A 24,845-nucleotide genomic window follows, 5' to 3' on the forward strand; every position below is an offset into this window, starting at 1 on the left:
TCAAATATTTATAAAAATTTGTATCCTACGTTTCCTTTTTCCCCTTCAAAAAGAAAAGTATTAATTTAACAATGAACAATGAAGAACAAAATGTAAAGAGATTGATTGATTGACTTTGATATAATCCAATGAGTTGGACACATGAAAGGAATTTAATTGCATGTGTCTTGGAATTCTTAGTTCCAATGCTCCTTGAGATCTCACCTTCTCCATCTAATTTTCCTGGTTTCAAGTAGTAATAATAATAATATATATATATATACATATATATATGTATATATATGTATGAATTTCTTGCTTATTAAGCTATGCATGCTTTGCTGGATATATATATGTGTGTGTATGAATTTCTTGCTATTAAGCTATGCATGCTATTCCTAGATAACCCTTTTTTTACGATCATTATGTGAAATTTGGATTCTAAGTTTTAAAAAAATTGTTTTAATTTATATAGTTTAGTTTTTGTGCTATAATTAATATAAAAAATGTTGTATGACACCAAATGGATTTGTGGAAATGCATTTGAGATAATAATGCATTGAAACAAGTATTTTCAAATTTGTATTAAACATCATATAAGTTAGCTGAAAGCTGAGTAATCCACGACCTACAGCAATCTAAAGGGGTCTTTATTTGATCAACCAAAATTCATCTATTTCTTCCAATACCTATATCTAATTGACATGAACTACATGGGACTTCTCCGTCCTGTCAAAACAGAAGGCCTCTTAACTTATCATCAAGAAAGGGGAAAATCATAAAAGAGAAAGTCTAAAACTTTTGTACAGAATACATAAATTCATGCAAGTTAACAACCAGAAACAAATACAGGTCAATGTCAAAGGCAATAGCACCAAAAAAAGGAAAAAAGAAGAAACAGATCAGATCAGATCAGATATCCCGACTTTGAACAGCATTGCACTTTCATCCAATCCTATCTTCTTCATTGTTCGTCGCCTTTTAAATCATTTTCGACTACGCGGGGTAAGAGCTGTGTTTTATTGACGTGGCACAATCCAAAGGAGCGTGTGAATCCAGGGGTAGCAAAAAGCACTTGTAAAGATAACCTACAAATGGATGAGAACAAGCTAATGTTCTTCCTCTAAACAAATTCTTTGAAAGTCAGAACCAGTCCCGTAATTCTTTGTTTCGGCGCCTCAGTATCAATTGTCAAATTGCATACACTATCTCGCCACTGCTTTCTATATCAAGATCAGATTCATAATCTAGACCGTCCATGTCATCGTCATCGTCCATGTCAAAGTTATCTGCCATGTAGGTAAGGCCATGTGAACCAACTGCTGGTATTGTAGCCTCAGCAATTATCTGCATTATTGTATCGAGACTCTGCATTGGTTGATCAGGCTCTTCAAATTGATTTCCCATTGTGTTTTCATCCATCAAGTCTGATGGGAGATTCTTCAAAAACCAGGAATGGTTCTTGATCTCAGGAATAGTGATTCTCTGTCAGGTATATTAACACATGAAAGAGAGTAAATATGATCCGTTGTTGGATGAGATGGAAGATGCTGAAACTTGAACAATATACAACTACATAGATGGCAATTTCAAAAGACAACTAAAACTGCTTCGATTCCAATCCACAACAAAAAATGGCAAAAGGTCAAGTCCCAAAATCATACGGTCACTAGACTTACTACATCAACGAGTCTTGGAATCAAATCACTATCTTAAAATTATTCAGAAACTTAGGACTCCTTTGGAAACAGTTGTCAAATAGCTATCTGATTATTAGAACACAAATGTAGTGAAAATTTGAGGATATAAGTTTAGGTAACCGTTCATAGAAGTTTTTTCTAGTTTCTCTCAAGTCTCAAGTGTCTTCATGGATGACTTGAGTTTTGGAGTAAATGGAGTTGATCTCCCCTCAATGAGTTCGTTTGATAATAACGTACAGGTCATTAAAAACAATTTGGAAAACAAAATGAAAAACGAATTTTGAAAATAACTTGTCAAACAAGTTCTTAGAGTTCAGGGTAGTGCAATATCAAGTTTGAAAGAAAGAAGAGTCACTCAAGTAAACAAAGTGGTTAGGTCAAAATGAAGTAAGGGAGGTCGTTCAAATAAAGCTACTAACCTGGACATGATGAGTCCAAAGTTTCAGACAAGGGTAAATCAATCAATCCAAAACATCCCAGGTAAACCAGCAGGGCGACTTAAAGAAAAGTTAAAATCAGTTAGCGTTAATATTTAAGGCCTCACATTAAAAGCATGTGCATAGAAATCCCAGTATTGGGGCCTTCAAAGAGATATTGCAGAAATATGATCAAATTGAGATAATTTGAAGAATCAGCAGAACCCGGATTTCAAAATAAGAATAATAAATACTCCTCACTGTAGCATAAACAAACAAATTTAGTTTTTAGTCATACCGTTGCAGGATCTGCCACAAAAATCCTTGATATCAGATGGCGACACTCGGGAGATATTTGTACACAATCTGGAATAGCATACTGCACGCTTAGGATTCTCTGCAATGGACCGATAGAAAAGCTTGAGCTTATGCATTTTCAACTGAGAGTAACAAAATATTAGTAGGGTCATCTCCCATACTTGTATTGTCTTTCGGAAATCCTTCGGTTCATCAGGATCCTCAAAAGGATAGGCTCCGACAAGCATTACATAGAGGGTCACTCCACATGACCATACATCTGCAGTCTGATGTTTCATAGGGAATCAAGATAAAATGCCTTTTAAAGTCTACTATCTTCTAGCTTAGATGTAATGTGATACACGACGTTTAATGGTAAACATGTTGTTCAGTGAGTACTTTACTTACTGAGAGAGTACAAGTTAAATTGACAAGATGGAATCAATGATGAAGAAAAAAAAAAACTGTTGATACGCTTTGATACAGCCTACCCTAATGTGTAATTCCAAAGCACGACAAGATTCTATGAATAGTATAATATAAATTTAAGCTTAGAATAAAAATTCACGTAGCATGTTCATTTTTTCAGAAAAGATTGAGCCATGATTTACAAATATGAGAATAAATACAATTGTAACAGAGTTTCATGCTAATATTAAAATAACAGCCCCAATAAAGCAGTCAGATTAGTTGTCACGGGGGAGTGGTTTGTCTTTGACGAGAAATACCCCCCTTTTGGATTGTAATTATCCTTTATTCTTATTTAAACTAATTGGAGCCTCCTCCGTAGAGGCTTTTGGCTTTTTTCCAAGGTCCTATAGTCTTGGGCTATTTTTCTGTGTTGCCCAGTTGTTTATCCTTTCATTCTGTGGGGGGGGGGGGGGGGGAGTATGTGTTCGCATTTCAGTACATAAGAACTCGAAACTGAAATAGTTTGAGCGGTGGGGGTATGTGAGTTGAAGACCACCATTCCCCAACTCATATCTAAATAAAAGAGAGAAGAAGAAAAGTTAAAAAAAAAGATCACCCATCCAATGATAAGGTGGTAGAGATCAAACAGCAAGCTACTCCCTGGAAAATTTGTACAGCTTGAAGTAGAAGTACATATAAGCATCTTCAAAATCTCTTGATTGAGCCTACTTCTATGATGCAAATATTGAGAGGTTATTCTTCTGCCATCAGTGAAGTTCCTAATAAAAAAATTCAATCACTGGACTAAACTTTTTGGCCATACAAGTGGCCCTGCAATGCCCTCGTCCAATTAAATATGAAGGAGCCAACAACTTATCTTGATGATTTGAGAATTGGAAAAACAGACAAAAAGAAGAACGCAATCAATTTACACTGTCACTAAATTAAAAAGTTTCCAACTAATGCAAGTACTCTAGTTGGCTAGGTTGAGAATAGCATGCAGGAAAACATGTCAGATTTTCAAACTGTTGTCCAGTAGTCAGTAAAGAATTCATGAATCCATCAAATGGAAACATCAGAGACCACATTGAAGGTCACCAGAAGTAATCTAGAAGAATCTTACCTTGCCATCATATTCTTGCCTTAATAGCACTTCTGGAGCAATATATGCAGGTGTCCCCACAGTTGACTTTGGTTGTGAATGAAGCACTGATGACTGAAGAATATAAAGAATATCAGTTATTCAATCATGAGGATGCCCCAAAGCAATCATTTGAAAATTGATTCAACGTGACAATCTTTTCATAGAGACTAAATAGAAAATAAAGTCAATCAATAAGTTCAAATCAGACTACCCTACCACAAACCCTCCGCAGCCATGAACTAAATCTAGATTCAAATCGTGTCTAGCACAGGTGTATAAACAGGATTAAAAGAGCACATCAACCTTCAAGAGAAAGATAAAGTTAGCTGTCATCTAAACCAGAAAATTTCCTTAAGATTTAAGTCATGTACAAGAAGGGCAAAACAGAAAGGCATTCCATACAAATGAACAAATATATCTTAGTTGCAAAGAAAAAAATACCCCGAAGGAATAAAGATTAAGTATCAGCTACAAAGTCATGTAATTTAAACAAAGATACTAAATTGCAATTGGAAACAGACAAATTATACCTTTGAGTAGCCAAAGTCACATATTTTTAAACGAGGGGCTGGACTACCATCCAGTAAAGTGTTCTCCAACTTCAAGTCCCGGTGACACACTTGCTTCACCAATTAAAGCAAGTAAAAGAAATTAATTTTTTATATAAAAAAAAAAAAAAAAACAATAACAAAAAGTTTCCACTGCCTTCCAGGGATAGGATGTAGAAAAGAAGATGATAAGGATTGAAGATTCATATAACCGTTCAAGTACCATGGCATGGCAGAAGCTGACTCCTGATATAAGCTGCTGAAAGAAGAAGCGAGCCTACACCAGGATGATAAGAGATCAATTCCGGAACAAGAGTAAATGATGATAATCATAAGAAACAAAATGTAAATTTAAAAAAATCAAGACCTCATCCTCACTAAAGCGTCCTGCATTGCTAATGCGCTCGAAGAGCTCTCCTCCAGATGCATATTCCATTACAATTGCAAGATGGGTAGTCGTCAAGATGACCTTTATCCATGGCAGGAGTACCCAGAGATCGAAAGAAGTCAATGATACTTAAGTTAAAAAAAAATAGAGAAAAAACAAAAAAGCAATAAAGTTGGAATTAGACTACCTCTCTGAACCTGACTATGTTAGGGTGCCTCAGGGACCTGTGATTGATGATTTCTCGCTGAACATTTTCATCTATCTACAAGACGACAGCTTCATAAGAATTAAGAAGAAAAACATAATCCTCATAGCATTTGATTGAGAACTTGCCCACTAACTATTGGAATTAACACAATCCCAAGTGAAATTGTCTTTGAAGATTTTAGTTTCTAGATACAAGTTTTACGGTGGATTTATCTTGTGTTCTGTTCTCTCGTAATTCAGTAGCTCAATTATTTATATAAAAGAACATGCCAGTCCTAAAGAAGAACACCAGTCAACGAACTCAACAGATTCAAATATAGCAAGTTCATGCATGAAATACATGAGCTATGATAGGTAAAGAAAGATGGAAACAGCTAGGAGCATTAAATTACAAACTTATGTCACTCTCGCTACCATTTCATATAAATTTTCAGATTTTTTTTTTTTTAAATATAGATTTTGAATGGGAAAGAAAAAAGACCTGAACAAAAACATAGTTCCTCTTCTCACTCCCAGTTTACGGGAAAAACAAAAAAGAACAAATACTTCATCCTTATACGCATCAATCACTACAGCTAGTTCTCAAGTTAAAAAAGAAATTTCCCAAAATACAAAAAGAGTAAAGAAATAAAAAGAAAGCAGAGTTGTGTCAAGGCAAACCCCAAAATCCAAATAGAGATATTTCAAATTGGCAAGTAACAGATGAAAAAGAAAAGCACCCAATCACAAGATGCTTGTGCGAGTTCAAAAGGAAAAAAAAGAGCCATAAAAGCACCCAATGATTAAAACTTAAAAGTAGAACAGAACAGAACAAACAACTGTAAGTCACACTAGCAATGGAAGATAAAAACGCTCAAGAAGAACAACAAAAGCTAAAACCTAAATTTCCTTAAATAGATTAAAACGTTACAACAAGTGAAAGACTGAGCTCCAAAAGCTTATGTAAAACCAGTAAGAAAAGAAAAGAGTTAACTCAGAATCCAGTATAGACCTTATCGCCTCGCTCAATATACTTGACAGCGACAAGCTCTTTAGTATGTTTGTCTCTCATCAGCCGGGCAACCCCAAAATTCCCGGAGCCGATATCTCGGACGAAATCATAGCGGTCACTGTCGTGCATAATCGGCATATCCATGGCCGGCCCCACAGTAATCGTCGACCGATCCATTCTTGAAGGCGAAAATTCGATCACATAAGAGAGGAATGGAAAGGTCGGGACGAAATAGAAGGAAAGGTTTCAGTGGATCGGAGTCAGGGGTCGTGGAAGCTCGTATCGGAGGTTCACCGGTGGGATGAATTCTCCGTTGAACTGCGAAGGATGGTGAGTGAATTCGGAGGAAGAGGGAGTTGATCGGCGACGGATTAATACCTGTGGAGATTGAACGGAGAAATTTTAAATAATGTTGCAGAGAGGATATTTTATTTTGAAGAATTGGGATATTTTTAGTTTGACGCAGGATGAAGATGAAGGCGTGTCGTTTAATGGGAAATAGTCATAGGTGAGTGTTACGACGACGTTTTGACTCAAGTTGGCTTTGTCCATTGTCCAATGAAATTGACCATTCCTCCTGCTTTCTTTTTTATTTATTTTGTTTTTTTTTTTTTCTTTTGGGTGTAAATTCCTAAAATGTCCTTTATTTGGATAATTCCGGTAAACTCACGTGAACCCAAAGTGTCCAGCCGTTAAGTGCTATAATCTAATGCGGTAGCGCCCACGTTGGGATTGCTTATACTTTTTATCTCTTCTTTTTCTTCCATGCAAAATAATAATAATAATAATAATAACTAATCATTTATTCTTAATATACCTAAATTCTTAATATACCTAAATAATTTTCCTATGGTTCTCCAATAAGGAAGTATTTTCAGACTTGAATAATATTGAAGAAATTTTACTTCAGAAGAAGATAGAGCAATTTGTACACATTTGGTTAAGTGTTAATGCACCTAAAGATTCAAGTGACGCTGACGTCGGTGAATAAGAAGTGAATCAACCAACTGAATCTAGTGAAAAGAAAATGACATCATCTCAACAACTTAGACAGTCAGAAAGAATCCAAAAGTTAAATCCAAAGTATGTCAACACAGCTATGGTAGAAGATGAAGTTAAAGAGCTGGCAATGAAGGAAGAATTTAAAGCGCTGGAGAAAAATCAAATATGGGAACTAGTGTCAATACTAGAAGATGTCAAACTCATCTTTTGCAAGTGGGTTTACAAAATAAAGCGTCTCTCGAATGGATCAAACGAGAGATACAAGGCTCAACATATAGCTCGAGGGTTCTCTCACCAATATGGATTAGGCTATGATTAAATGTTTCGTGTAGTGGCAAAAATTACTACTATACAGGTCCCGCTAGAGCTTGTAACAAGTAAAATTTAGAAACTATGGCAGAAGAATGTGAAGAATGCTTTCTGCATGGAGATTTGGATTAGGAGATTTGCATGAACCAACCAAATAAATTTGAGAATGCAATTGGAGTCATTAGTCAATGCGTACAAAGTCTGAAAAACCTCATTTGGATGTGGCTCGATGGATCCTAAGATATGTCAAAGGTGCAATCGACTACAATCTTTTGTGCAAAAGATGCAAAGACTACAAACTAGTTGGATATTGTGATGTTAACTATGCAAGAGACCATGGTACTTGAAAATCAATCACTAGGTATGTGTTCAAGCTCAATTCAAGAACAATTTTTTGTTGTAGCAAAAAACATCAAATAGTATCGTTGTCAACTACAAAAGCGGAGTATAGAGCAGCGATTGGAGAAACTCAAGAAAGTATGCGGCTAAAACTCTTAACGGAGGGTTTGCACCATAAAGTTGACTATTCGATACAACTTCATTGCGACAACTAATCTATGGTTCCTCTAGTTGAAAATCTGATATTTCATGCTAGAACAAAGCATGTGGACATGCATTACCATTTTATTGGAGAGAAAGTCTTGAAGGAAGAATATGGATGACCAAGTGGCAGACTTGTCGAAGAAAAGCTCATACCTAATCCGCTAGTAGTTCATAACCAATTCGGGATGGAAGTTTAGGGGGTTATCGCAAGACTTGTGGCTTGAACATCGTGGGGGATGAATCGAGCAAGAGGATGACGGACGGTGGGGTTGGGAGCTCGATTGGAGGTAAGGTGTTAGGGTTTTTCACAAACTCTGAAGCTTGTATATCCCTTAAATCTCAACCGAATCACACGATTTGTGGCTTGTTGAACTCAAGGATTAGAGGGGCTACATATTGGTAGAAGGAGTCGTGAACGATCGGTGCCGAAAAAGGGAGTTACGAGCATAAGAAGATGAGGCTAGAGGAGAGAGAAACTCCTGGACATGAGAGAAGGAAAAAAAGGAATACTCCTGGACATGAAATGAGTTGGTTTGATGTATGTAAGAGCACGTTAAATGTTATGCTGCATGTTTATCGAAGAACGAACTGTTGAGTTATGATATGACCGAAATTGAGAGCATGCCTTTAGTATGATATAAAGCATGTTATGGGAAGCCGATTATTTATGTTTGAGCATAGAATGAGTTGAGATGACACATGTTGAATGTGATTATATATGTTTAGTAAAACATGTATGCACTATCTTATAAACTTAATTTATGACTGTATCCATGTGTAGATCACTATAATATGTCTCTGTTTCAGATGTTTATGATGTATGCGGTTATACAGGATTAGGGGTTCGCCAATTAGCCTCTAATCATGAATTTAACTCGATTGTCAAGGGTTTGGATAACCATATAACTAGCTTATGATATTTTATGATTTATGATTGTACCCTGATGGGACTACAGTGGAGTTTGCCCGTTAGCTTTCTGCAGTTAGCCTGTCATGAGCAACAGGGATCCACAGTTGTACCTTATGAGTTGGTCACGATTATTGTTCATGCATGTGAGTTATGTAGTTATACGAGGACGGTATGGGTTCGCCAACTTGCCCCTCATCGTAAACTTGACTCGTTTATCAAGAATCTGGATAACCATAGAAATTCCAGTCTTGTTAGGAAGATTATTGAGTTTGAAAGAATTGGATTTGGGAGGGAATAGATTTGGGGAGGTAGGTTTGGAATGTTTTATCCAACATAGAAATTTGGAGGTGCTAGACATATCAAATAACTTGCTCAAATGCGTTCTTGCATATATTCATTTTGTGAATCTCTCTCGATTGAGTACCTTATTGATCGACCACAATGAGCATCTTTTATTGGACATGAAATCTAACTAGGTTCCTCCTTTACAATTAAGATTTCTTGATGCAAATTCGTGTTCCTGTTGTTTTGGAAGTGAGCTCCCTCGACGGCTTCAAACATGTTGAGGATTGTTCAGAGTGAGTCCCACGTTGGCTAATTTAGGAAATGATCATGGGTTTATAAGTAAAGGAATACATCTTCATTGATATGAGGCCTTTTAGGAAGCCTAAAGCAAAGTCATGAGAGCTTATGCTTAAAGTGTACAATATCATACCATCGTGGAAAGTCGTGATTTCTAACATGGTGTCATAGGCATGCCCTAAACTTAGCCATGTCAACAGAATCCTCAAATATCGAACAAAGATTGTGAGTCTCGAAGGTGTAGTCAAAAAGTGACTAAAGTGTCAAATAAAGGGTGTATTTGTTCGAGGGCTTCAGAGAAAGGAGTCGAGCCTCAATTAAGGGGTGGCTGTTCAAGAGCTCCATAAGCCTCAGTTTGTTCGAGGGGAGGATTGTTGAGGATTGTTGAGAGTGAGCCCTCCAAATATCATATCATTGTGGAGAGTCGTGATTCACAACGGGACACAAAAGGCTAACCACAGTTGTCCAATATGAGGTCCCATCATGGTTGAGAGCTCACCCCTTTCGATCTTTTACATTACCGCAACTTAATCCAATCACAGTTCATATTAAATTAATTTAGTTTCTTTTATGTCCAAAAAGTTCCTTGAGTTGATAATAGTTGGTAGAGACATGCATTGCAATTTGTAAATTAATCTAAGTTGAATTGTTTCGAGTGGAATGAGTTGTTAACATTGTTTAAAGAACTTAGTCAATTTAACTCAATAATTAACTCAATAAATACGAATTTTAAATCATTAACTATAATATCTAAATTTCATTATCTCAGGCTTGAAGGTCATAAAAACAACCTCATGATATTATATTCCACGTCCCCTCTTAAATTCATTTCCATGAGCAAATCAGCTCATTAATATGAAATCTTAATATAAATATTCCAAGAACAAAGCCTTGAGAAGGCACGAAGTCAAGAACAAAGACCCATAAACGAAAAGTCCTTTGAATTGATTATCAATATTAAGAGGTTTCATTATTGTTTAGTATCTTATTCTTTATTCCACGAAGTATTTTCATCAATTTGTTAGACCCTTTTCATTTGATCAGAACACTTTTTCAAAAACCAATGAACTAAGTCCAAGATGGTGTTGGTTGGGTAGCCGCCCTGGAAGCTTGGTAGTAGCTAAATCAAACCCAATGACTCCGAAAATGGCAGATTCCTACGCCTTCGATCATCAGTTTTGGTCGTTTTGTTATCAACTCCTGGTGACGTTTTGTGAAACCAGAAAATTTAAAAATGCAAATGGGACCAATGAGGTTTTGTGGGTTGTCGTGGAAATTTTGCAAGAGTACCTACTTTCGGAGGAGGATCGAGAGAAATTTGATGAACTCTACAGAATCTTCTCTCTTCTGGGTTTGATTCTTTTTCCCTCATTCTTTCTTCTCTTTTATTTGATCAGCTACTGCTTTTGAAGTGTCCTTTCTTTCACGCTTTCAATTCTCTTTTATGTTTCCCTTTTCTTTCCTTTTCCTTGAATGATTCTTCTTTGACTTTGATTGTCTAGGAAATTTATCTGATCTAAGATTTTATCGATCCAATAGTCTCTGCAGCATCCTTTGCCTTCTTCAGGTGGAATGGAATAGATTGGAATTGAATTCTCTTTTACCAGACATTGTTTTTACCCTCGTTTCCCTGCTGCTTTTCCTGTGAATACTGGTGTTTTGATGATGATTTTTAGTGGTTTTTTAAACGGTATGTGAGATCCTACATTGATTGGTGAGGAGAACGAAACATTCTTTATAAGGGTGTGAAACCTCTCCCTAGCAAACACTTTTTGAAAATCTTGAGAGAAAGCTAAAAGGACAATATCCGCTAGCGGTGGGCTTGGGCTGGGCTAGGCGATGTGCCAGCAAGGAGGCTGAGCCTCGAAAGGGGGTGGACATGAAGCGGTGTGCCAACAAGGACACTAGTCCCGAAGAGGGTGGATTGGGAGGTCCCACATTGATTGGAGAAGGGAATGAGTGCTAGCGAGGATGCTGGGTCCGTAGGGGGTAGATTGTGTGATCCCACATCGGTTTGGGAGGAGAATGAAGCATTCTTTATAAGGGTGTGGAAACTTCTCCATAGCAGACGTGTTTTAAAAATCTTGAGGGGAAGCCCGAAAGGAAAAACCTAAAGAGGACAATATCTACTAGCGGTGGACTTAGATTGTTACAAATGGTATCAGAGCCAGACATCGGGCGATGTGCTTGCGAGGAGGCTGAGCCTTGAAGGGGGTGGACACGAAGCGGTGTGCCAGCAAGGACGTTGGGCCCAAAGGGGGTAGATTGGGAGGTCCCTCATGGAGAAGGGAGCAAGTGCCAGCGAGAATGTTAGGCCGTGAAGGGAGTGGATCGTGAGATCCCACATCGGTTGGGAAGGAGAACGAAACATTCTTTATAAGGGCGTGGAAACCTCTCCCTATTAGACGCGTTTTAAACGTTCTTTTCGTTCTTGGTCTTGTGAAGACAAATTTGAGATGGGTTTTTCATGATGCTATTAATTATCGTCTTGTACCACTCTCAGTAAGAATTGGTTTGCGTCCTGCAGTTGCTTATTGATTTCATGATTGTAGAATCTTCTGTTCAATGGAATGATTTGTTCTTCATTTGGTCTAGGAATAGTCTGTAATGGCATTGAAAACTTCCACTGTTGAAATGTTTGTTCTGAAATGTTAAGTTACTTTCCAGACAACAATCATGATAAACGCATAGAGATTGATATAAAGAGTATAAAGAAAAGATTTTATGTATCATGTATACTTTTTTGAACTGGAATTTAGAGTAGATGATTTCAATCCTGACTAAATAACTTGCTGCAGGAAAAAGTATAGCAGCCAAACAATCCAATCGTATTAAAGTATGGGTTGGTGGACTAAATTCTTCAAAGGCCATGAAAGCCAATACAAGGAAACATATGGAAATGATAGAATTTGGGATCAACCTCAAACCTCTGTGGTAGGAAACATGTTTTACTTCTCTTCTTATTTTTATGTGGCTGTTTCTGCTGATCTGTCATAGATCGATGCCGATCTGTGTTTGTCGAAAACTCGACTGCAGGATGAATTAGCGGAGTTCGAACAAGAGGACATTGATTTTGCAACTGCACTATCACTTTCGGAAGAAGATCAAAAAGTGGAAGCAGTGATAGGTGAGTTTGGTAGCTTGAATTGTTATAGCTTGTTTTTTTTATCTTTGAGCATGTTTTAAAGCCTCTTTTTTAAGTGCATTCATCGCTTGTGTGTTTGGGGCATTATGAAGATGACATATCATAAGTTGAGTATGGCACTTGAGAAGTTAACCTTACCATTACGATGTACACACATTTGTTTTGATGATGTTTAGCTTATCATCATCACATCTCATCTTTGGCAATAAGCAATAGCAGATTAGACATTAAGAACTGACCAACCCCTCACCCCACATTTCACCAATCTCCAAAACACCATCTACTACGCCACCGTTTATCATCGATCCACAAGTTGTGACAACGTCACTAGAAAAACATGCCATCATCATACAGAACCAAAAAATCTTCCTCGTCCCAGAAACAAAATTCTCCACGGTTCACTCTCACCAAGAATCTGACGATGAATATGCATCTAGCCCTCTACCCCTCTCCACAACCCCTCATCCCCTATCGCGGGTATGCTCAATCTCTCTCTTGTCGCCAGAGAATATCCTTGCGAATATAGAGCTAGGCACTCTTTTTCAGAAAAAACAGAATGAAACAGAGACAAAAGAGGTCACCTCAATATCGAAGAAGCTCTGACCAGCAATGACCATATAAATCTTAGCACCATGGCTAAAAGAACACCACATGTGCATCATGGCATTCCTTCGAGGAAAAAGAAGCCCACTACAACCAAGAAATAGAGTAAACTGACTACAGAGATTGTTGGCCTTTTTTAGACATCAATTATGAGAAGTCTAACAAGTCACAATTGGGTGGTCAATACGTTTTATGATTATTATCTCTTGGAATGTTAAAGGCTTGGGAGATTGGCTAAAGGGAGCCCTCATCAAGACTTTCATCCTCAAATACAACTCCACTATGGTTATTCTTCAAGAAACAAAATTGAATTTTATTGATTGCTGAATGATTAAATCCCTTTGGAGTGCTAGACACATTTGTTGGGCAGCTTTGGACGCTTTAGAAACATTGAGGGATCTTAATTATGTGGAATGACCCAAATCTGATCATCTCCGAAGTCACCAAAGCCCTATAACAGGGATCTATGGCCGCCGTAGATATCAAGAAAGACATCTCTACTAGAAGGAATTGCAGGACCTATCTTCCCTATGCACAGAGAATTGGCTTTTGGCTGGTGACTTCAATATCTCTCGGTGTGAACATGAAAAGTCAAGTGGAAAAGTCACTAGACGCATGAGACACTTTGACAATTTTATAAGAGAAGCTGAACTCACCGACCTTCCCCTCAATAATAGATCTACATTTGACACTCCTTGACACTCATCAACATATTTCTGGCCACAGAAGGTCTACTTGGAAAATTCAGTAACACACCGTGTTTGAAGATTGAATAGATCTACATTTGATCATGATCTCATTTTACTTTCCATAGGTTGCTATAAATGGGGTAGCAATAAATTCCACGCTAGCAAAGACAATATGGAAATGAAACCACCTTAAAAAGATGAAGTTCTTTCTTTGGGAAGTAATGCATAAAGGCATTAGTACAAGTGAAATTTTTGAAAAAAGAATGCCCTACATGACTCTATTTCCAAGTTGGTGCCCATGATGCAAGAAAGGAAGTGAATGACAAAGCCACCTATTTATGCAATACACATACGATTTGTTGACAAAAATCCTCAATATCTTCGGATGACATCTTATATTTCTTAGGGAGGTAAAGGATCTATTGGACATGGTCCTAACGTACCATCCATTCAAGAATGTAAAAGCCCTACGATGGAAGAACCTCATCATGACCTTTTTTTGGAATTGGTGGAAAAAAAGAAATAAAAAAATATTTGTGAAAAAGACACTTGTACAAAACTCTTCGACAATGTTGTTTAATTCTCATGGTCATAAACAATGATTCTGTGCAAGCTGGGCCACACTATATCAAGGTTTCATTCATAGCTTGAGTTGAGCATTTCATTTTTCATAATTTATCAATTGCAGAGGAAGAATCTCACAGTGATGAAGATGTCATACACAGTACCAAAGATGAATCAGAGGATGATGAACAAAGTAGCATAGCCCAGGCAGAGGATGACAATCAAATTACTAAGTCTCAATTGGAGGAAGATGAGAGACTTGCCAAAGCTCGAATGGAGGAAGACGAGCGATCTGCCAAAGCTCAACACGAGGAAGATGAGATGATTTTGAAATTTCAAGCTGAAGAAGATGAACAGTTAGCTAGAGCTTTCCAAGAAAGTCTAAACATAGATCCACCACCTCCTAGATATATTTTCAATCCTAATCCTGTCTTCTATCCATCTGGATACAGGTACGTATGGTCACTTATGCACATTTCTCGGCCTCGTCAAAGGGCCTGTGGCCTAGTGACTGGCCTAGCCCGACCTTGGTCTGGTTGATGATGAGTTTATGCTACTACAAATTTGGTTTAAGGTTAAAAAATGATTGTCCATGGACCGAACCAAAAGGTCCAATTTGATGGGTGAATCTAAAGTTAGATGAGTCAAACTTATAGACGTAACCTTTGTAGATTGTGCCAGAAAAGCTTAGAAGAAACTCAGGATCACATTTTCGTTCATTGTTCTTACATTTTGTGTTCGGTACAAAACTCTCGAGACCTTGGCTGGTGTATGGTGATGCCAAGGGATGTGAAGGATTGTTAGGAGGGAGTCTCACATTGGCTAGTTTAAGGAATCATCATGGATTTATAAGTAAGGAATCCATCTCCATTGGTTTGAGGCCTTTTGAAGAAATCAAAAGCAAAGCCATTAGAGTTTATACTCAAAGTGGACAATATCATATCATTGTGGAGAGTTGTGATTCCTAATAGCTTCTACGTATGGTGCATACGGGCCATCCCTTCAAGAAAACGAAGGCTTGACTATGAATGAACATATCTAGAGCCTTCTTTTTGGATCCTTTGGAAAGAAAGAAATTGAGGGGCCTTTTTGGATCAAAAGCATTCCCTTGAAATATTTTCGTCCTTATTATGCTATTTCATGATATAAATTGTCTAATCTCTTTGCTTCATATAGTTATGCTTCCTTTGTCACCTATTGGTAAAGCCTTCTGTAATTGAAAGAAATGATAGTGATGCTTCTAGAACAATAATTCTTGGACAATATGAAAGAAGAACTGAAAGCATACTTCATGTAGGGTTTGTGCCGGGTGCCACACTGAGATTGGTTATGGGCGGTTTCGAAGTAGCATGGAAGCTTTTTGGCATCCAGAATGTTGTCGCTGCAATTATTGCAATAAACCCATTACAGATTATAAGGTAGATATGCAATTGTAAAATACCGAGAGATATTCATTTACTATCTGCTAAATCTAATTCCCGTTAACGTTAGCTACTATTTCCACATTTTGAACGTCTGCCTATTGGTTGTTGTTATAATGAATCAAAATTTTGACAGTTTCCTATCTTCTCGAACCGACCTTATCACGAATCCTGCTACTACAAGGAGCAACATCACCCAAGATGTGACGTTTGCCGCAACTTTGTGAGAATCTCTTCTGTTTACTCATTTTATTGCATGGATTTATCCATTCCATCTCAGGAAGGTGCATGTTCTTGCTTATACATTGCAGAATTTTTAAGCAACTTAAACATTGTAGATATGCTTTCTCTAATGCACAATTCAACTGGTAAAGACGAGGCAGATTCTTCTGTTATGTGTTCAAAATCAGTTTGAGATACTTAATAGTTTAAAATGAGTATCGTTTTGAGAATGAAATACGAAGGGTCTTGTCGTCTCTTTCGTATCTGTTGGTTATGAAACTGTATAACCTTGAAATGCATTGTTTCTGATCTTTTCCTTGATTCCCCTCTGCACAGATTCCTTTTAATTCTTCTGGTGTTATAGAGTATATAAAGCAACCTATCTCGTCACGACCGTATTGTCCTTCACATGAAAAAGATGGAACGCCGAGATGTTGTAGTTGTGAACAAATGGAGGTGATCTCGGTTTTTACTTGATCAAGAACAACAACGATCATTGCTTTCAGCGTGTCGTTGGTTGTAGTCGAACTGACTTTTTTTTATTGATGCAGACGAGAGACACTAGTTATCAGTTACTTGAAGATGGACGGAAGCTCTGTTTAGAGTGTTTGGACTCGGCGATTATGGATACTCATGAATGTCAGCCATTATACCTCGAAATTCAAGAATTTTATGAGGGTCTGAACATGAAAGTTGAACAGCAAGTTCCCCTGTTGCTGGTTGAGCGGCAAGCTCTAAACGAGGCCATGGAGGGAGAAAAGAATGTAAGGGCCAATGGAGCTTGTTTGTGAAAGCATTACATGTTGTCATCCTTATCAAGAACTCATTTGATTCTCTTTTGTTTGTGGATAATAGGGTCATCATCACTTACCTGAAACCAGGGGACTCTGCTTATCAGAAGAACAGACTGTTGCTACTGTATGACATTCTCCTTCTTAGATTTTTTTGAGCTAACTTGATTTGATCCATGTGGTATGATGTATTGTTCACAATAAAATCTACAGATCTCGAAAAGGCCAAAGATTGGGGCAGACTACCGTATAAAAGACATGTTTACCGAACCTCATAGATTAGTTCGTCGAAGCGAAGTTACCGCTATTCTCGTTTTGTATGGCCTTCCTAGGTAGGATTTCCTTGATAGTAGCCAAGCGACTTACTTTGATGTGCATTACTAATGCTCTTCGAATGGATGTCGAAGTGAAGTTGTTGACGTTTGCTCGTAGCTTTGTCATTGCAGGTTGCTGACAGGATCTATCTTGGCTCACGAGATGATGCACGCATGGCTGAGGCTTAAAGGTCGTCTCTTTGTTTCGTACTGTCGTTTACTATTGATTTCATGAACAAAATTTGTGACACAACATTAAACAGGCTATCCCATTTTGAGGCCGGAGGTTGAAGAAGGAATATGCCAAGTATTGGCTCACATATGGTTGGGTTCTGAGATTTCTTCCATCTCTGGAAGTGGTGTGGCCTCCACATCTTCATCTTCATCACCTTCATCGTCCTCGTCTTCTTCATCTTCAAAGAAAGGTAGACGATCTGACTTCGAGGAGAAACTTGGGGACTTTTTCAAACGCCAGATCGAGAAAAATCCATTATCACCTTATGGAAATGGATTCTGGGAAGGGAACAACGCCGTGTCGAAATATGGCCTAAAGACGACCCTCGATCACATTTGGCTGACTGGAACCTTTCCATAGAGTAACATTCAATAGCTTTACCTCTGGATATATAATCCCAGTTAATACAAAAACACAACATAGTAGTACATAATGAGAAGCAAAAACAAAATCAAAATAAGCATTCAAAAGTTATGTGAAGTTATTGTGAATCTCTCTTAAATAAATGTAGCATAAATGTGCACAAGTGTTTGGATGAATACACACTTCTGCTGTTATTGGATATGAAATTCATTTTCATCTGAATGGTTGGCCACTCTTTTCCTGCCACTGATAGACCACAGCAGCAAGAATAGCAGTAGTTTACAGAGAACTTATGGCCAATGTTGCTCCACAGAACATCTTGAAATGTAAAACAAAAATTCTAACTAAAATATGTTAACCCAATCATGAAATCTGACTAAATCTACTAGAAAAGCTTGTTGTTTAACAGGGCCTCTGCCTTGTTCTGAGATGAAAAACATGAATTTTGTTATATAAAACTCAATTTCCCTGTTGGCTTTATGCTACTCTGAGTTTATTTGCAGAGAATGGGCCAACCCTGCCGTCCTTTGAAGCTTTGTTTATTATATTTTGATGCAAACAAAGTTATGATATTCTTTTGGTTTTTGTTATGAATCTTTTCCAAATGGCAAATTCACTAACTTTGATGCCTTTTCTCTTTACTCTAAATGATAGATTACTGTTTTCTGATATCAGAGCTTGGCTTCCTAAGCTATCTAATCCATTTTTTCTAACCTCTCATGGTTATGGCTTTCTACTTCATATCATCTCAAGCTTTTGTTCTTATTTTCTTCTTTTGTTCTTGTTGTTTCGCAGTCTCTCGATCGCTGCCGAACTCAACGGTTGGCTCATCATGTCATTCGGAATCTGTTTGCAACACTTATGTGAGCTTCTTTGCAAGCTCTCCTGACTTTTTGGATTTGGAGAATGTGTCTGATCTGTTTGGAGTGAATCGATCGTCGATTGCCGAAGCTAGTAACTTGAATCCCGAGGACGGTCGTCTATTCCCGGGCGAGCTCTTGTTGATTCCTGTCCAATGTGCCTGCAATGGAGACCATTACTTTGCCAATATCACTTACCAAATCAAGAAGGGGGACGTCTACTTTACTTTAGCAATGACTGCATTTCAGCATCTTACTGAGTGGCAAGTAGTGAATGCTGCTAATCCCAATTTGGATCCAAACTTTCTGCACATTGGAGATGAAATAACTTTTCCTCTATACTGCAAGTGTCCATCGAAAACCGAAGTCGAAAAGAACATCAAACACTTCATTACTTACATATGGCAGCCGACCGAGAACATTTCTGTTCTTAGTACCGAGTTTAATGTCTCGACAGATGCCATATTAGCTGCCAATAACTACACAAAAATGAGAGACACACCGAACCTTCCTGTGTTTATTCCCGTGTCGCAGTTGCCTCTTCTCTCCCATATGAATCCATACTACAAGATGAAGAACGGTAAACGCAAGCGGATTGTCGTCGTTTCCACGAGCATAGGAGGTTCACTTTTACTTCTTGTTCTAGCAGCTGGCCTGGTATGTGTTCATTTTCTTTGTAAGAATAGGAATTCATTGAAATGGAACAAGTTCCCTATGGAAATTGGTGATAGCCCTGCAAGGAACAATGCCTTTGAGGCTAAGATTGGCTATCAAGATGATAGGTTGCTTCCCAAGGTTTCAGATTATCTAAGCAAACCAATCTTTTATGATATCAATGTGATCATGGAGGCAACCAAGAATCTCAATGAGAGCTATCGAATAAGAGGATCGGTGTACCGAGCAACAATCGACGGGCAAGTCTTCGCCGTTAAGAAAAGCAAGGAAGGTATAACAGAGGAACTGAACATTTTGCAGAAAGTAAACCATGTGAATCTAGTAAAAGTGATCGGTTTTTCGATCGACATTGATCGGAGTTGCTTCCTAGTCTACGAATACGCCGAAAATGGTTCACTTGATAAATGGTTGCACTCCTCTTCATTGGCTTCTCTTACATGGGATCAAAGACTATCCATAGCATTAGACGTGGCCAATGGTTTGCAATATATGCACGAACACATTCAACCGAGCGTCGTTCATCGAGATATCCGAACGAGTAACATACTTCTCGACTCAAGGTTGAAGGCAAAGCTTGCAAATCTATCAATGGCAAAGCCGGCAATAGACTCAATATCACACAAGATAGATGTTTTTGCTTTTGGAGTTGTTTTATTGGAGTTACTTTCAGGGAAAAAAGCGACCGAAACAAAAGGTAACGGCGAGGTCGGGATGTTATGGAAGGATATAAGAGAGGTGATGGATATTGAGGAGACAAAGGAAGGGAGGCTGAGGGCATGGATGGACCCAAAACTTGAAAGCTTATACCCCATTGATGAGGCTGTGAGCTTAGCAGATTTGGGGAAGGCATGCACCAATGACTTGCCAATGGCGAGGCCAAGCATGGGTGAGATTGTGTTTAATCTCTCTATTATCACTCAGTCATCAGAATCATCTTGGGTTTCTGGTTTTGAATCAATAAACATTGGCCAAAAGGTTGATACGATCCTCGCTCGGTGATCCTCTTTATTCTATGCAATTACTGAATACTCATTTTGTAAGGTAAATAGACGATGAAGTTTCAATTATGAAGAAAAATTATAGTATTAATGTGAAATGAACTAATACAAGTGCAGATTTAGCTAAAAGGAATACTTGAATAAATTTTTTTATCAACATATAATTAATGATCAAATATAATATTATGTTATCTTTAACTTATTATAGCTATAACAACGTATATAAGCTACAGTTTTATACTTTATTAAAACATCATTATAGCTATAAAAAAAAACAGTATTTGAATACACCAAAAACTATATTTAAATGAGATAGAACTCTGTATTGATAATTCCAACACAATAGGATGTTGATTGAATGAATGAAGGTTCATTACATCACCATTTTGTTTCAGATACAAACATTCATATATTTAAGAACATAAAACAAAATAAACATAAAAATAAGATTTGAATCATTATATAGTAATAATGGCCATTCGTGGGTTGGATGATACATATATATTGTTGTTTATTGATCAATAATGCAGAGAGAAACATAATGAAGGATCATATGGATTTGAGTTGGACACATTCAGAAAAAAGACGACATATTTGACTTTGGAACTCATATGGGTTAATAATTGAAACGAAGATTCAAGGAAATTGCAGGACGCATCTTTTATTCCCCCAATGCCAATGCCTTTGTGTATCATTTTTATTCATTTTTGCACATCAGATTCTGTTTTGATTTATTTTATAGGAATATATATTCTCATATGTATTCATTGTTTGGGTTTGCCGGTTGGTCAGCTTATGCTCTTCAGCTTTGCCAACAAATCATCGCTTCCTGTCTTTTCTTTACTCTTACAAATGAACCCAAAACCATCCAACAAATCCTTGTGTCTCTCAACCTTAGATTTCATGAACTAACAACAATCATTAGTAGTTGAATTTCAATCCCATTTTTTTGGAGGAGTGTTGAATTTCAACCCCATTTTTTTGGAGGAGTACTGAATTTAGGCATCTATTAGTGATCGGAAAGGTATTACTACATGCATGCTAGTAAAGTTCGCGAAGAAATATTTGTTTAACTCGATATTAAAACCAATGTTGGAGAAGCGTATTAAGAGCTTTCCATAAATAACAATCAAGCAAAATAATTTTTATTGTCAACTTAGAATAAATTAAAATACAACTCGATTTAAGAAGATTTAAAACATAACTCAAATTAAGGCTCTTAATCGGCCAAATTCTCCTTGTATCGTTGATGGTTTTGTTTGATTCTTGTTCTGGTTGATTCATAGTAATAAGGTTTTTGTCCTTTATAAGAGTGTGAAAACCTTTGTCTAGCAGACATGTTTTAAGGCTTCGAGGGAAAGTTCGAAATGAAAAGTCCAAAGAGGACAATATCTGTTAGCGGTGGACTTGGACCGTTATAGTTAAATTGAACCGATGGATTGGAAGTAGCTATTTAAAACTTTATACTAGAGGTATGCTTATGCTTAAAGGATAAGCCGGATAAGAATTGTTGTTGAGGTTATGATGTGATATAGATTATGCACGAACGTGATTGACCTTGGCTTGATTAAGCATGTTAGTGGATGAGAGTATGGTGATCTATGGTTGATTAAAGTATAGTAAAGAATCTTGTGTGAATGGTTAGCTATTAAGGTCACCTGACCTAAACTTGTTTGTGCTTCAACGATAACATATGTGAGTTGCACCGTGTATATGTACAAATTCTAATAGGGTGCCTTAATTATTGTATATAAGGTCACTCCTTATATGAGATATATGATTCTACTAGGATAGTACCCTAATTCTAAGATGTAATTCTACGAAGGTGGTGCCTTAATAGTTGCAAGGTCACTCCTTACGTGATATGGGATATGTCTAGGATAGTACTTAATAGTTGTAAGGTCAATCCTTATATGATACATGAATTGACTAGAATAGTGCCCTAATAGTTGCATAGTCACTCCATACACAATATGTGAATTGACTAGGGTTGTCATGATCCGATTTTTCAGACTCGAGTGGCGACTATCTTTTAAAGCATAAAAAATTCGTTCTTAAAGTAAAATATAAATATATTTTATTTACAAATAAAAAGTATTGTTTGAATATATTTGGTGCTCGGTAAACAAAACAACTTAAAATATTAAATAGTTGAAACACGGTGTGGCTCAGTATAGCATTTGCTCCAGATCTGCTTCCACCCTCGACTAGCTTCTTCTTGTCACCTGAAAAACATGAGAAAACTTGAATGAGTACAAAGATTCAAGTAGACTACTTGTAAGCTCTTAATCATGTCCTTAAGGTATACTAAAATACCACATGCTTTCTTGACTTGTTCTTCTTCCAAGCCTGAGAATTTAGGTCATTAGTTTATGTTCTTGAGTTTCAAGTTCTTGTTTGAACATACATCTAGGGCTTTATGTGTTCCCTGCGATACTGTCTAAAATCTATACCCAAGGCTTCTTACGTTCCAAGCATTGTAGCCTGAAACTTGAGTCCAAGGCTTCTTACGTTCCAAGAAACACAATTTGAAAACCTATGCTCAAGGCTTCTCAGATTCTAAATGACATAGTCTAAGTACCTACGCCCTAGGTTTCACATGTTCTAAGCGACGTAGTCTAAAACCTGCAACTAAGGCTTGTTACGTTTCAAACCTTTAACTCAAAAGGACTTGATTCTTATTCTAAATGAAGTTCAATACTTCATATTAGTAGTTGAAGCTTGAATTGAACTTGAATCATTTGAAACCGACTCGACTTTGAACTTGAATTTTCTAAAAGGTTTGTAAAAAATAGTTATAATGTAAAACAACTAATACTCTCTTTCTATTTTTTACTCTCTTTTGTTCCAAAGTTTATTAAAATGAATAAATCATTATACTAAATGCATTCCTATATTCATATGGGTCGGCTCACGACTAGATTAGCAAGTCGAGGTATACTCATGCCTAAATAATCCAACATCTGCTCCATAAATGAGTAGAAAGCCTCAAACATTAGTTCATCAAGTCGAAGCAATGAACGAGGACCATAAAAAATGGGTACTAGTTCCATTATACAAATCTATTTATCCCATCACAAACGTACGACATTATATTAAAGAAAGGTACTATAAATATGAGACTCACCTCCGATATAAAGGTACGTAACAAAGTATCGGAGTATGTTAAGCACAACATTATACGATATTCAAATTATCGTCTAGCAAGTCACCACAGGTCATTGCTACCCTTTAATTATTTCAAAAGATTCCCTTGGACTTTTTTCTAGTAACACCTTTTGTTTAGACCCAACCTCTCCAATTTGGGTGGAGGAGTTGTGCATCTTTCACTATCACCTCTTTCTACCAAGTTTAGTTCTTTATTCAATTAATCTCTTCCTTTTAATAAAAAAATGATAGCCTGAAGTGAAGGGCCATGTCCTTTTGCTTCTTCCAATATAGCAATATAGTCTCAATGGATATATAAGTATATTAGTGTGTGTGTGGATAGGATAACAAAATATGAGCAATTATTAGATCCAAAAGAGAGAAAAAAGAGTACATATTGATACCCTTATCTTTAGATGGTGGTGCTTCTAATGATATTTGGCTTTAAGCTTTGGAGATTGCTTCAATTATTAGCCTCAATCACCAAACCCCATCAAACATTTTTTTTAAATTAGAGACACAAACTCGAAAGTTACTTCGAAGTTAAGCATGCTGACTATGAATTTAAAAAAAAATGAATTTTATTAATGTAGATAATCATATCAATTATGTATAGCTTTTTAAAAAACATATCGTACCTTGTATTGTACCATTTTTTTAACTTTTTTTTGTTAAGTCAATTTATTCATGTGCTTCCTTATCTAAAAAGGCTACAAGGAGCTCATGGGTAGATTCATGCATTTCTCGATTTCTGTTTCAATCCCTTTGTACCTTGATCCATTCTTACGTTCATCTCCTTAGATGCCACAATCAAACTACGGAAGTAAAGAAAAGAAAATGACTAGTAACCAAAGCATAAATTTTTAAAAGTAAAAGAATTTATTATCGAATAAAAGCACGTAGAGACAAATCCATAGAGAAGGAAAAAAAAAATATCAACATTATAATATTTAAGCAAATACGACACGCCTACAATAATATAGGAGCTGCATTCCATTTGAACAGTCTATATATTAATTAATTTGACGATCATCGGGATGTATTAGTTACAAATTGTTTATAATTTATGAAAAGTGGTAGTATATTGGAAGGACAATAATTGAGGTTAGAGTGTGGAAAAGTGAATAGGGGATTTTATATTGGCCAATTATAGGAGCATATGGGGTTTGAGACCTGATAAAGAACAAGGACATGGGATTAATTTAGAAGGGGTTTGTGTGTGTTGTTGTTGTTACCAAGTGCACATGTTGGACACATAACACAAATGAAACATAGACAAGTGGATATCTCTCGTAGGCTTCGCATCCACCAACACTGTTCTGACAACATCTTACTTGGTCGGATTTCTGGCCTCCTGGATCTCTTTGTTCTTAGTTTTTTCATTCACACTT

The 24,845-nt window shown here is 37.0% G+C and overlaps 3 protein-coding genes across 4 annotated transcripts; 2 read left to right on the plus strand and 1 right to left on the minus strand.

Moving 5' to 3' along the window:
• Window positions 1–770: 770 nt before the first annotated feature.
• LOC111795496 (serine/threonine-protein kinase SRK2I) lies at window positions 771–6,553 on the minus strand. Its single transcript, XM_023677953.2, has 9 exons — window positions 6,082–6,553; window positions 5,071–5,145; window positions 4,863–4,964; window positions 4,719–4,772; window positions 4,478–4,570; window positions 3,927–4,019; window positions 2,575–2,679; window positions 2,394–2,492; window positions 771–1,464 (listed from the first exon to the last, which is right to left on the minus strand). Exons 1-9 carry the CDS (start codon window positions 6,256–6,258, stop codon window positions 1,171–1,173), a joined length of 1,092 nt encoding a protein of 363 aa, XP_023533721.1. The 5' UTR covers window positions 6,259–6,553; the 3' UTR covers window positions 771–1,170.
• Window positions 6,554–10,430: 3,877 nt separating this feature from the next.
• On the plus strand, window positions 10,431–18,020 carry LOC111794335 (protein DA1-related 1). Of its 2 annotated transcripts, none has more exons than XM_023676287.2 (12): window positions 10,431–10,778; window positions 12,226–12,361; window positions 12,425–12,554; window positions 14,553–14,880; window positions 15,726–15,846; window positions 15,986–16,072; window positions 16,408–16,527; window positions 16,623–16,835; window positions 16,927–16,989; window positions 17,076–17,194; window positions 17,309–17,367; window positions 17,440–18,020. In XM_023676287.2, exons 2-12 carry the CDS (start codon window positions 12,266–12,268, stop codon window positions 17,769–17,771), a joined length of 1,668 nt encoding a protein of 555 aa, XP_023532055.2. In that variant the 5' UTR covers window positions 10,431–10,778; window positions 12,226–12,265; the 3' UTR covers window positions 17,772–18,020. The 2 variants fall into 2 exon arrangements, with proteins under 2 accessions (XP_023532055.2, XP_023532057.2); XM_023676289.2 differs by having other exon boundaries at window positions 10,432–10,778; window positions 12,464–12,554.
• Window positions 18,021–18,499: 479 nt separating this feature from the next.
• On the plus strand, window positions 18,500–20,405 carry LOC111794333 (serine/threonine receptor-like kinase NFP). The gene has a single exon (XM_023676286.2). The coding sequence runs from the start codon at window positions 18,500–18,502 to the stop codon at window positions 20,306–20,308; it is 1,809 nt and encodes a 602-aa protein (XP_023532054.2). The 3' UTR covers window positions 20,309–20,405.
• The last annotated feature ends 4,440 nt before the right edge of the window (window positions 20,406–24,845 follow it).

Source organism: Cucurbita pepo, chromosome 5 (genome assembly GCF_057944985.1).
Source record: "Cucurbita pepo subsp. pepo isolate OVF chromosome 5, ASM5794498v1, whole genome shotgun sequence".
Classification (NCBI taxonomy): Eukaryota; Viridiplantae; Streptophyta; class Magnoliopsida; order Cucurbitales; family Cucurbitaceae; genus Cucurbita; species Cucurbita pepo.